Raw genomic sequence first — 14,292 nt, forward strand, 5'->3', positions numbered from 1 at the left:
ATACTCCTCGCCTGGATGAGGAGAAATTGTACTAAAATTGTGTAATGCATAACGAAAAATAAATGGCTGAAATGATTTCGATGTCCACTGAGTTGTCTCTTGGCCTACATTTCAAATCAAAAAGGTTTACGCATTAAATCCACAATAAATGGTGTCATTTCTGAAGTGTTAATATTCACAACTTTAGTGACTTGCAGGAAGGTTGCATGAGATCACTTGAGGTCTTTCTTCATTCTGATATGATCTCCACTTCCTGCCCATCCCTTTCTCAAGCCTTACAAGACCTTAAAATACATGATTGCAAGTTTTAATGTTTAAAATTCTCTTACTGAAGATCCAAAATGCACTTTGGCTTTATTTTTCAAAACACTGAACATATGCTAAAAATATATTTAGACCTAAATCTAGGAGTTTTTGGTAAAACTGTGATCTAAACGAATGAAATTGTATATGCAATCTAAATACATTATTTTAAATTTAGACAAGTAACAAGTCTACCCTGACGTAAATACATTTATTCCAGAAAAAAAAAACTTCTTTACATTTCTTAGAAACTCTTCTTGAAGTGTTCCCCATCAGAAGGTCCCTTTCCCCCTTTAGAAACACATAAAATAACACTTAAGATTTCAGCGTTCACTCTGCTGACCCCAGTCATTTGCAATGCATGCTGTGAACCAGAGATCCACTGTCCAGTTTCAGTTGTCAACAGCCGATCATTCCCAGCACAAATTGTGTCATTTAATGACACATTGTAATTTAACTAAAAGAAAAGAAATACATTTTGAAACACTGTACATATGGTTTGCCACTGGGACAGTACACACCTTAGTACACTTATCTACCCCTATATTTAAGAGGGGGAAAGATGTCACCCTTAAAAAAAACAAAACAACATTTACTTTTAAATTGTAGCATATTTAGATAATGTGCAGGAAAATGAGGATGCCTTAGCCAATTAGTGTTATAAGGGCTAAATATAAATATTTGCTAGTTTGTTGTTGAAGAAAATTTAAAAGGTAACATTTTATTTTACAGTGTCATTGTTAGATGTTATTATAGTACTATAGTAATAATGATGCATAATTACATGCAACTACCCATAACAACATATCTATGCACACACTTTGTTTACTTAGAAACCCCAAGTTAAGATTAATTGATTGTGCCATTTTTTCAAGCAAAAAAAAAAATAAAATAAAAAAATAAAAAAATAAAAATAAAAATTCCTCTCCATTATGGTGATGCGTGTTTCCTTTGGTTGGGCACTTGGAACATTCATATTATTGTAAGATGTTTTAAAAGTCGACCTAGCTTCTGACTGAATAATTAACTACTTATTCAGAAATTAAGTCACCTTTTAAAAGCAATTCCATTCATGTCGTATAATGGTCACTTACAATTGTATTGCTAATGCTTATGTCATAAACAACTTGTGAAACTTTCAATTGGGTTGCTATAATCTATATTTGAAACAATATCTTGCAGTTGATCATGCTTGAGTCACACAGACTTCAACATTCAGTATGCAAAACACAACCAAGCAACAACAATGGTAACTATTCTAAGTCAAGAGTAAACCTAAAGTAAATGATCAAGAACTCTCTACTGTTCTTTTAGTTACTAGAACTACACTGTAAACAAAAAATGTTGTTTTTGTTGGTTTAACTTAAAAAAGTAAGTAACCTGGTTGCCTTAAAATTTTGAGTTTATTGAAATTAAACATTTGAGTTGATACAATGAAGGAAAGTTGTTTAATAAATAGAAACTTAAAATATTATTGTATCTGAACCACATAAAATGTTTGATAAATCATGAAAATAGCACTATTTGGCACGTTTCACTGCGTCATCAGAAATAAAACACGAAATTACCCAATATGCTTACAAAATCTTTTAATAATATTTTAATAAAGGTTGTCGAATCTCAAATAAATGTTCATTGTATTAACTCAAAATTTGAATTTCAATGAACTCAAAATTTTAAGGCACCCTGATAACTTTTTTTCTAAATCATTTTTTACAGTGTAGTAGAACTATTAAGCACAGCATACTATTCACATTCCACTTGTTTTTTAAGGCAATCGGTTTGCATGAACCACAGGTAAAGAAACTGTAAAAAATAAAATAAAAAAAAATCTTTAAAAAAACCCTTTTTATCTTATGTAATTTTCAAATTTGATAATTAATGTGGTTCACATAACATAATATTTTAAGTTTCTATTTATTTAACCGATTTCCTTCATTGAATCTTTCAATTTTTCACTTTCACTTTCACTTTCAATGAACCTTCATTCAATTTTTATTTATTTATTTATTTTTTACAGTGGTTTTTAAATGCTTTCAGCACAACGGAGAGCGTCACATTTCCTTTTGGACTTCAGCCAAGATTTCAGCACTGAAGTCTGGACAGCGCCACAACCACGTTACGCGACAGGTCCCTTAGATATTAGCGACAGATTTGATCAATTGCACAACTGATTGATTTATTTTCCTTTTGCATTAAGTATTGATATTAAATAATTTCACAGCGTGACAATGTCAGGAAGAATTTCATAAATACAAAGTACAGATGACGTTGCTTTCATGCTGTATTGAATTAGTACACTGTAAAAAAAAATCCTAAAATTACAGAAAATAACTCTAAATTTTTTACAGTATTTTTTTGTAATTTTTAATTATGTTTAAAACTATGTAAAATTACAAACAATATCTGTAAATTAACAACTTGACCATTATTTTAAGGATTATATCATTAATGACAAATTACAGTAATTCTTATTTTTTATACAAGAAAATTACTGTATTTTTTAAATAATATTTTTCTGTTTTCATAAATTACGTACAAATGCATGTAAAATTATAAATAATATTTGTAAATTAACAACTTGACCATTATTTTAATGAATATATCATTCATGACAAATTACAGTAATTCTCAGTTTTTTTATACAGGAAATTACCTTATTTTTACAGTATTTGTTTCTATTTTCATAAATTACATAAAAATTCATGCAAAATTACAAACAATATCTGTAAATTAACAACTTGACTATTATTTTAAGGACTATATCATTAATGTCAAATTACAGTAATTCTTATTTTTCTATACAGAAAAAATACTGTATTTTTTATATAGTATTTTTCTGTTTTCATAAATTACATACAAATGCATGTAAAATTACAATTAATATCTGTAAATTAACAACTCAACCATTATTTTAAGGATCATATCCTTCATGACAAATTACAGTAATTCTCAGTTTTTAATACAGGAAATTACCTTATTATTTATACAGTAATTTTTTCTATTTTCATAAATTACATAAAATTCATGTAAAATTACAAACAATATCTGTAAATTAACAACTTGACTATTATTTTAAGGACTATATCATTAATGACAAATAACAGTAATTCTTATTTTTTATACAGGAAAATGACTATTATTTAAAGAGTAGATCTCTGTTTTCATAAATTTGATAAACATTAATGTAAAATTACAAACAATATCTGTAAATTAATATTTTGACTGCAAGTTTTAGTATTAAATCATTAATGACAAATAACAGTAAATCAAATATTTATGAGAAAATCACTATATTATGGTATTTTTTCTGTTTTCTTAAATTATATACAAATTCAACTCTGGCCTAGATGAAGAAAGCCAAGAATTCTGACAAAAGTAAAATAAGTATCAGGAAAAAACAAATGATAGTTAAACACGTTTATTTTTGTCAAAACCTTGGAAAAAAACACATTTGAAAATAAAGCATTCTTCTATTAAATTCGGGAGTTAAAAGGGATGGTTCACCAAAAAAAATAAAATAATTGTCATTATTTACCCATCAAACCTGTACAAGTTTCTTTTTCTGTTTGAACACAGAAGCTGTTATGAAGAATGTTGGTAACCAGACAGCTAACTGACTTCAAACTGACCTCCATAACAGTAGTCGATGACAGTCAGCTGTCTGGTTACCAACATTCTTAATAACAAACAGAAAAAGAAACTTGTACAGGTTTGGTGGGTAAATGATGGCCTTTTTTCGCCATGATTTGCACATGAGCATCAGAATTGGACCACAAAGCACGAATCCTGATGAATCATGTGTGCTTTTACATCACGTGGATGGCCGGGTGCGTGTGCGTGGCTTACCTGAGGAACACATGGCCCCAGGATGCACTATGGGAAGAAGGCGAGCCGGCGGAGGCAGTGTGATGCTTTGGGCAATGTTCTGCTGGGGAACCTTGGGTCCTGCCATCCATTTGGATGTTCCTTTAACACGTCCCTACCTAAGCATTGTTGTAGACCGTGTACACCCTTTGATGGAAAACGGTATTTCCTGGTGGCTGTGGCTGTGGCTCTTCCAGCAGATAATGCTCCTGACACAAAGCAGAGGTGTTGTCTTGGCCTCAAAATTCCCCAGATCTCAATCCAATCGAGCATCTGTGGGATGTGCTGAACAAACAAGTCTGATCCATGGTGGCCCTGCCTTGCAACTTACAGGACTTAAAGGATCTGCTAACATCTTAGGGGTCAGGGCTGTTTTAGCAGCAAAAGGGGGACCAACACAATATTAGGAAGGTGGTCATAAAGCCTCATCTGTGTATGGTGTAACTTGTATGGAATTATGGCAATATTAGCAAACAAGTGTTGCTTTGGACAGAGCATCCACCCTAAATCAACAAGTTATGTTATAGTGCCACACAGTAAAAGGGAAAATGAAAGTTGACAATAGGCAAGATTATTTCTAAAGGAAAGGTCAGTAATTTGTACAAATGTAAAAGGGTCATTATAGGTCACATGAATGTAACTGTAATGCCACCAAGATGCAGAAATTGAAATTAATACATATGCAGTGTTTACGCTGTATGTGTTTAGCAGAGTAGGGGTTGGTATATATATATATATATATATATATATATATATATATATATATATATATATATATATATATATATATATACACACACACAATTTAAACAATTCATTAATTCATTGTCTCTCTGTATTGCTTTGAGCATGATTGGTTATTCTGACTGTCATCCGGTATACTGGCCAATGACAAATGCGCGCGCCTTTTACAGGTCAAATTTGAATTATACGTTTGTTGTAGAGTGAGTGTGTGCGCTGCTAACGTTAACGTTACTGCTCGGGCATCTGTAATGCAGTAGCTAACTTCGGTTCTGTTCGGTTTTACATGGATTTCTACTTGGTTATTTTTTTAAAAAATGTTTTATATTTTGGGCGAATTTAAGTTGCGGGATGTTAATGGAGGACAAAAGAAGAAAGAAAAAAGAAAAAAATTCATATGGGCAACTTTTACCAACGTAACGGACATATTGGAACTGCAGAAGGTAAGTTAACTAACGTTAGTTTTATTTTTATTTTTTAAAATCTTCTGTTACATCAAGATATAAATGTTTAAGTGATAATCAAATCGCGATTACCCCAATAACGACATTAGTAAGTTGCATACTGTAATCATTAACTACCAGCTATCGTTATTGTCGTTGTTTGCATGTGTTAATATTATAAGCTAGGTTTGAGATAAAAAAAATCAATATAGAAGCTTTGGATTGAGTGAACTGACTTTTGAAAATACCTCTGTTAGTAAGTAAGTTAAATAGCTAATATTGTTGTGTGTTTGTTTCCCTCATGAACCAGAAATTTTGGGAAGAAAATCCAGCCTCACGATCTTCAGGGGTGGTAAGTATTGTAATACTAACACGAAGACAGTGAATTGATAACGTTAACGTTACTGATATGCACAGTAGTAACGTTAGTCATTTTATTGGAAGTTTGTCGTTATGTTAATATTTAATTTCATTTGTTGAAGATATGAAGGTCATTCGTGTGGGAGACAACACATGAAAACAGAAGTAACGTTTCACATGTAACGTTAATTCAGGTTTAGACAACATATGTGTGAGTAAATGATAAGAGAATTCTCATTTTTGGGTGAGCTATGTTTTTAGGGTCTTGTTTCCAATCTTGGAGTCATTAGAGCATACTTTATATCTTTTGGAGATCATAGTCATGTTTCCCTTATGTGCCATATAAACGTGGGGAACATAGGAATGACCCCCAATGAACCCAGAGTTGCCAAATTATAAGTGTTAAAGGGATAGTTCACCCAAAAATGAAAATTAGCCCATCATTTACTAACCCTCAAATCATCCTAGGTGTATATGACATTCTTTTTCTTTTGTAATATAATTGTATTCGTCTGGAAGAAGAATCATATACTTCCTAGGATGATTTGAGGGTGAGTAAATTATGGGCTAATTTTCATTTCTGGGTGAACTATCCCTTTAAACCCCTCCATTCAAATATAAAAATGCACATAGTGCCTCTGGCACAACCTGAATATGAATCCCTATTCTCTATGACTATTACATCATGCTGGCCGCTAAGATTTGTTACACTAGGGGTGTCACTCCCACAAAATATTCAAGGATGTTGTTCAGTTATTTAGTATTATTATGAATTCTGGTTAAAATCATTAACTTTGAATTTTGTTGAACTTCGAAATAAGCACATTGCATGGCATCATTACTCCAGTCTTCAGTGTCACATAATTAAAATATGCTGATTTGCCATTGAGATTTGGGGAGTTTGGAGGCCAAGTCAACACCTCAAACCCGTTGCTGTGCTCCTCAAACCATTCCTGAACCACTTCGCTTTGTGGCAGGGCACATTATCCTGCTGAAAGAGACCACAGCCACCAAGGAAAGGGTTTCCATGAAAGGGTGTAAAATAGTCTGCAACAATGCTTAGGTAGGTGGGACGTGTTAAAGTAACATCCACATGGATGGCAGGCCCCAAGGTTTCCCAGTAGAACATTGCCCAAAGCATCACACTGCCTCCGCCGGCTCGCCTTCTTCGGGTGCCATGTGTTTCCCAGGTAAGCGACACACCTGGCCATCCACGTGATGTAAAAGAACACGTGATTCCTCAGACCAGGCCACCTTCTTCCATTGCTCCGTGGTCCAGTTCTGATGCTCGCGTGCCACTGTTGGTGCTTTCGGCGGGGTCAGGGGTCAGCATGGGCACCCTGACTGGTCAGCGGCTATGCCGCCCATACGCAACAAACTGCGATGCTCTGTGTATTCTGACACCTTTCTATCAGAACCAGCATTAACTTCTGGAGCAGTTTGAGCTCCAGTAGCTCGTCTGTTTGATCGGACCACACGGGCCAGCCTTCGCTCCCCACGTGCATCAATGAGCCTGTGCCATGAGCCTGTGGCCGGTTCTCCTCTGTTCCTTCCTTGGAGCACTTTTGATAGATCCTGACCACTGCAGACCGGGAACAGCCCACAAGAGCTGCAGTTTTGGAGATGCTCTGACCCAGTCGTCTAGCCATCACAATTTGGCCCTTGTCAAACTCGCTCAAATCCTTACGCTTGCCCATTTTTCCGGCTTCTAACACATCAACTTTGAGGACAAAATGGTTACTTGCTGCTCACTTCAATTTTCACTATATATATATATATATATATATATATATATATATATATATATATATATATATATATATATATATATAGTATCCACAGTGTGTACGGCTTTCTTATATATATATATGTATGTATGTATGTATGTATATTTTTTTTTTTTTTTTTTAGCAACATAAAAATATGATGAAGCTTGTGCTTGTCTTTGAGAGATTAAAATTATGTTTGACTGCCTGTTTCTTTCCAAGTATTTTTGACATTTCCTTTTCCAACTGTGATAACTGCTAATGATAAAACTTTAAAAGTAGATAAAGCTCATTTTAACTTTTTTTTATTTTATTTTCCTTTTCTTTAGATCAAGCATCGGAACAATGTTTACAGGGCAGAACAGGTACCAACAGAGAAACAAGTACATCACTAGTAAGTATCAATGCAGTATATAAAACCATAGACCATAAAGGTATAATGCACTCCAAAATGCTCTATTTTCCCTCCATCATGCCATCCCAGCTTTCCACAGATTGTTGGAAAAGTGATTCATCTTTGTGAGTCCATATAGGCCTACAGTGTGTGCATAATTACACAAGGTGATATTCTGATCTTATTTTTTTCCAAGCACATTTTACCCATTTCACACAAGTGTGCCACACAAGTCCTAAAAACTGACTTGTTGTCCATCTTTTTTACATTCTATGATTCCACACCATATTAATCTTGATAACTACTATTAATTTATTAAATCATTTATAAGGGATGTATAATTAAAGAAGGCTGAAAGTGAAAAAGGTAAAATGGGCTAAAAAAGAGATTTAACTCAGACTGAAGAGTCAAAAATTATTAAAATGGAATGATGCAATACTAATGCAATAATCAAAATTAAGGTGTGACCATTGGACAGCAAAATGCTTATTGATTCAGCAGGGTCATACAAAAACAGGCAGATTTTCCAGAACTGCAACCTACCTGGAGTCTCCTGAAGTGCAAGGTGTCCTGACATCTCAGACACTTCAGTTAGGTAAAGAATCCTAAAAAACACCATTTAATAAGAATCAAACATGAAGACATACATAATAGACAGATTGAGAGTGACTCTTGTGATTCTTATTAAGTGGGGGTCATATTTCAGGGTTCTTAAAAGTCTGATATCCTGACACCTTGCACTTCTGGAGACTATGTAGGTTGCAGTTCTGGTGGTGTCTGGTCCTGTGGTTCTGGAGACTAAAGGGTTCCTGATGGTTCACAACTAATTCACCTTAATTCATATTTGTTTTAGAAGTTAATTTATTTCTTCACTTGTTTTTTTTGCTAAATCGATGTTTTGCTGTCCAATGGGCATGCCTTAATTGTGCAATTTCTAGTATTGCATCTTTCTCATGGGTATTTAAAAAAAGGACGTTCCAGTCTAAGTTAAATCCTTTTTTTTGCCCAGTTTATCTATAAATGAAAACCTGTGTAATAATGATGCACACCTGAATACAAGACATTTTTCACTCCGAGCCTTTCTTAAAAAAAATATATCACTTATAATTTTGGATTTGAATAGGTAAAATGTGCTTAGAAAAATAAATCTGAATATAAACTTGCATTATACTAAAGCATGCTTCAGAAACTACATAATAATAATAAGTTATCTTATCATGTGAGCTTCACAATTCTCTTGGATTATTGTCATGATGTGTATACTGACGTGTTTGTTAAAAAAATGTTATACAAATGACAATAATTTATTGAAAAATCCCTGTTTGCACAATTCTACGAAAACAACTAAATAACTCTGTATTAATACATTCTAGACAAGTGATTTGGCAATTCCATTGGTAAAGAATGCATATGTGCGCAGACCTACCTTGTCTGCGCACATATGCATTCAAACACGCATACCTATAAACTAAACATGTAATGCGCATGTGTGTCCATCACCATTAAGTTTACACAGAGATAACGGTATTGTTTTCAAAAACATTGTGTTTTCAGGCCACCAGAACTCCATTGTTGTGTAAATGAATGTCCAAAACGCGTTGTGTAAACGTCCCCTTATAAAGCATATATATTTTTTAAAAACCTTGTCATTTTTTAATTGAATTTGCCTAATTAAACTCATCTGAACCACCTAATCAAGGTTTTCAGAACTACCAGAACATTCCAGGCAGATGTTTAGAGCTACACTCTGCAGGAAATTCTACACACAAACTGAAGGGATAGTTGACACCAAAATTAAAAGTCTATCAATCACTTACTCACCCTCATGTTGTTCCAAACATGTATGACTTTCTTTATTTTGATCAATTTGTTTTCAGTGTTTTTTTTTTTTTTCTCCATACAAAGGAAAGCAGTTTGGTTGCCAACATTCCTCAAAATATATCAAGAAATAATTATACAGGTTTGAAACGACATGAGGATGAGTTAACGATGACAGAATTTCCATTTTTGGGTGGTAAACCATCTCAAGTATTTTCATGTCTTTTTAGTTAGTTAAAAAATATGCCGTCATTAATCCTATATTTAATTCCCTTAAAAATATTGAGGGAAAGACCCTCAGCTACCAGACCCTACCAGATGAAACAGAAGACAAAAAGAAAACTTTAATTACATTAAATTGAGCTTGTTTAAAGTAAAAAATAATTTAAAAAAAAAAAAAAAAACATTTATTTAAAATCTTTTTTTTTTTTTTTAAGACTTTTCAGAGAATCATAGTGTTCTTTTTTTCTTCCCAGATGCACCAAGGACCCTGCTGATTACTGGTATTTTGAAGGATTGTTCTTTATCTGCTTTATCTTCTGGTAACAAATCATGGATCTTTTTTTTTTTGTTACTTCTTAAAACGCTTGTTAGAATTCTGAATAAAAGACTGTTATATTTGTAATCAGATATTTTGAGTTAGAGACGGTTTGTGGATTGTACCCCCCTCATTTGTGTTGAAATCCGATGGCTCAGTGAGGCTTGCATAGCCAGCAATGACATTTCGTTTCTCAAGATCCATTAATGTACTAAAAACATATTTAAATTAGTTCATGTGTGTACAGTGGTTCAATATTAATATTATAAAATGACAAGAATATTTTTTGTGTGCCAAAAAAAACTGACCGATTTCAAAACTGCTTCCTGAAGCTTAAGAAGCTTGACACGCTGATCGCGTGTAAAACCGCCAAACTGCTGAGATCATGTGACTTTGGCTCTCCGAACTGCTGATTTGACACACTGATCTATAATGCTCCAAAGCTTCTTGTTTTGAAATCGGGCATCACTATATAAGTCGTTATTTCGTTTTTTTTGGAGCACCAAAAATATTCTCATCATTTTATAATATTAATATTGAACCACTGTACTCACATGAACCGATTTAAATATGTTTTTAGTACATTAATGGATCTTGAGAGAGGAAATGTCATTGCTGGTTATGGAGGCCTCACTGAGCCATCGGATTCAACACAAATATCTTAATTTGTGTTCCAAAGATGAACGAAGGTCTTATGGGTGTGGAACGGCATGAGGGTGAGGAATAAGTTACATTATTTTCACTAACCCTTTAACATTTAATAAATAAATGCTGTATAATTTTAATAAACGTTGTACATTTTGTAAAGTGTTACACAGTCTTGTATAGCCATAATCCTAAAGTTTGAGAATTTGATAAAACTATTGTTAATTACTGAAGTAGTTTAAATGTTGTATTTTATTTATATCAATATCAATAATTTAATGATGGAATCATTCCATTTTATTTAGATTGTTTTACATAATTTAAACACTATTAAATTGTGTAAACAAATGCTGCAAATCAGAGTTTGAGTTGATTTGAATTCTTTTTATACTGTTTTCAGACTTATTTTATCTGCCAAAATAAAATAAATAATTTTAAATCTTTATCACGTCTTTGCATTTTATTGAAAGAGTTTGACTGTAATAATCTGGAAAATGCTTGTAAAATAACAGTAATTTTCTGTAGAACTACCATTACCGTCATTTTATTGAAAGAGTTTGACTGTAATAATCTGGAAAATGCTTGTAAAATAACAGTAATTTTCTGTAGAACTACCATTACCGTCATTTTATTGAAAGAGTTTGACTGTAATAATCTGGTAAATGCCTGTAAAATTACAGTAATTCTGTGTAGAACTATCAGCGCCGTCATTTTATTGAAAGAGTTTGACTGTAATAATCTGGTAAATGCCTGTAAAATTACAGTAATTCTGTGTAGAACTATCAGCGCCGTCATTTTATTGAAAGAGTTTGACTGTAATAATCTGGTAAATGCCTGTAAAATAACAGTAATTCTCTGTAGAACTATCAGCGCCGTCATTTTATTGAAAGAGTTTGACTGTAATAATCTGGTAAATGCCTGTAAAATTACAGTAATTCTCTGTAGAACTATCAGTGCCGTCATTTTATTGAAAGAGTTTGACTGTAATAATCTGGTAAATGCCTGTAAAATTACAGTAATTCTCTGTAGAACTATCAGTGCCGTCATTTTATTGAAAGAGTTTGACTGTAATAATCTGGTAAATGCCTGTAAAATTACAGTAATTCTCTGTAGAACTATCAGTGCCGTCATTTTATTGAAAGAGTTTGACTGTAATAATCTGGTAAATGCCCGTGAAATAACAGTTTTAAACTGTAAAAAAACAATCATAAAAAAATGGTAATTGACTGGCAGCAGCGGCTGCCAAACAAAAACCGTAAAAAAAAGGTAAAACACCTTAATTTAAACAAGGAAAAAATCTGTAAAATAACATTGTTTTTCAATAAATCTTTTAATGAAAATTTCTGTAAAATTATTGTTTTTGCATTTTATTTGAATTAAGATATTTTACTTTAATTTTACGGTTTTTGTTTGGCAGCCGTAGCTGCCAGTCATTTACCATTTTTTTACGAGATTTTTTTTTACAGTGTAGCTATAAGCAATACATTTTATTATTGTTGGTTTTATTAAATATTCCATTGCATTACATGTAGATAAAGAACAAAGACACACGTAAGTAGCTATTATTAATTTATTAAAGATAAACTTTGCAGAACCACCAATCCTTCCTCGGAGGCTCTTCATCGGAACTTCTCGGCTAAAACAGCTGAGAATGCCGAAAGAAACTTGTCTATGGCCGCGTGCGCAACTGGTGTGAAGTTGTCGCCCATGTGGCAGGCTAACGTCACAAGGATGCAATGATTGAAAAGCTGGAAAAATGTAAGAAGTTTCCGTTAGTGAGTTAAATGGGAAAACACCGCATCACACAACATCACGTATTTGTATAGAGCCTGTTGATGTGTGCTGGATGAACACCTTGAAGTTTGTAGGATGTATTCGCAGTTGATAGGCATGGAACCTGCTCAGTGATGCCAACGTAGTAGCGAGTGTGCTTATGTTCCTCGCGCCGTCGGCTAAAGCCAGGACGATCTTCTTCCCGTGGCAGCGTAAATGCTCTGAATTGGGGCTGATATCTAGATGAGAGAAGTATGTCTTTGTTTTGGGGAACGTCGTGAACATCCTGTAAACCGGTTAACAAGGGAGAAAACGAGGTCAACAAGTCCTGCACAAGAGCTCTAGATATATCTCCTCCCTCTCTGTCGCTTGCGTCATCACTCATGGGCAACAGCCAAATATGACAAGACCATCAATCATTGAAAAGACTTTTGATATTCAGAACTATCTCAGGATCCACCAAAGAGCGTAAGTAAGACTTAAAATTATTTAATTCCCAACTATTTTAAAGAAAAGCAGCATTTCAGTCTACTTGACATATACATTTGAGTTTTTAGACATGTACAAATGTTCTTTTGTTTCTGTCTGGTCTGTTACACTGCTCTAAGACGTTACATTCGATCTAATGAGCATACCTTAAAAGAGCCTCAGATCCAATTTCTTCCGCCACTGGAGTCATTTTGTCCCATATATGTACAATCAGCTCTTTTTCGGTATTCGAGAGCATTATAAGATTCAATTTTTCAGCTCCCACTCAATCTAAAATGAGTTAGCTTCTGAGCAACGCGAATAAATCGTTGAGTAAGCCAAACTCTGACCGTTTCGCGATGCAGTTTAAATCACATATTATCCACAAACTTGACTTAAAAAATAACTAAATGCAAAAACGGACGAGAATAGGTGGCAGTAATGTAATTCCCTTCGTTCGTCTCTCTTCGACTCACCGGCAAACGAGAGTTAATCACGTGAGAGGTGAAACTGCGCAACGTTAGTCTGCTGTGCGTCATAGACGAGCTTATGTTGGCATGCCGGGATTCCTACTCATGCCTTGAGTGATTTCAGCGATAGGCATTATTTTGCACTTATAAAACGATAGATTGCTAAAGCAAAAACGAGATATGTAAATTGTTCTAGATAAATAGGCTTGTTGCACAGCCATTCAGAAGCAAAATTCTCAATAACGGCAATTATCTTAAATGCTATTAGGCTAGATGCATTCTTAATACAATTGATTTGACTGGCTACTAACATTTAAACTTATTAATTGTGTAGACGATTTACATGTAGGCCTACTGTGCAAAAATAATAATAATAAAGTTACCTGGTTGCCTTGAAAATTTTGAGTTCATTGAAATTAAAAAATTGAGTTAGTACAATGAACAAGTCTGAAGAAAAATAACCTTTATTCAAATATTTTGTAAGCATATATTACAAAATCATATCTTACAAGCATACAAGTGCTTTCCTGTAGCTCAAACAGCAAAGTGTGGCACTAGCAAGGCCAAGGTCATCGATTCCAAGGGAAAGCAAGAACTGACAAAAGTGTATAAAAAGTGTAGGCCTACCTTAAATGCAAAAGAAGTTGCTTTGGATACAAGTTTCTGTCAAATTCCTTAATTGTATCAATCGAAATGTTTAATTTCA

The 14,292-nt window shown here is 33.6% G+C and overlaps 1 protein-coding gene and 1 long non-coding RNA gene across 3 annotated transcripts; one reads left to right on the top strand and one right to left on the bottom strand.

Annotated features, from left to right (window-relative positions):
- The first annotated feature begins 5,053 nt into the window (after positions 1–5,053).
- Positions 5,054–11,431, top strand: LOC137056011 (uncharacterized). Of its 2 annotated transcripts, XR_010900162.1 has the most exons (5): positions 5,054–5,354; positions 5,665–5,706; positions 7,810–7,874; positions 10,169–10,234; positions 10,910–11,431. It is a non-coding gene; the product is annotated as an uncharacterized lncRNA (long non-coding RNA). The 2 variants fall into 2 exon arrangements; XR_010900161.1 differs by lacking the exon at positions 10,910–11,431 and having other exon boundaries at positions 10,169–10,433.
- A 925-nt stretch (positions 11,432–12,356) lies between these two features.
- hbae4 (hemoglobin alpha embryonic-4) lies at positions 12,357–13,914 on the bottom strand. Its single transcript, XM_067430075.1, has 3 exons — positions 13,284–13,914; positions 12,730–12,934; positions 12,357–12,623 (listed from the first exon to the last, which is right to left on the bottom strand). The coding sequence occupies exons 1-3, from the start codon at positions 13,373–13,375 to the stop codon at positions 12,495–12,497; spliced, it is 426 nt and encodes a 141-aa protein (XP_067286176.1). The 5' UTR covers positions 13,376–13,914; the 3' UTR covers positions 12,357–12,494.
- Positions 13,915–14,292: the final 378 nt, after the last annotated feature.

The sequence above is a fragment of the Pseudorasbora parva genome, chromosome 21 (genome assembly GCF_024679245.1).
Source record: "Pseudorasbora parva isolate DD20220531a chromosome 21, ASM2467924v1, whole genome shotgun sequence".
NCBI classification, from domain to species: Eukaryota; Metazoa; Chordata; class Actinopteri; order Cypriniformes; family Gobionidae; genus Pseudorasbora; species Pseudorasbora parva.

Coding starts and splice junctions, on each gene's coding strand:
- hbae4 (XM_067430075.1), bottom strand. CDS start 13,375: ATGCTCTCGAATACCGAAAAAGAGCTGATTGTACATATATGGGACAAA. Junction 12,935..13,283: donor GGATCTGAGGCTCTTTTAAG/GTATGCTCATTA, acceptor ACCGGTTTACAG/GATGTTCACGACGTTCCCCA. Junction 12,624..12,729: donor TACATCCTACAAACTTCAAG/GTGTTCATCCAG, acceptor ACATTTTTCCAG/CTTTTCAATCATTGCATCCT.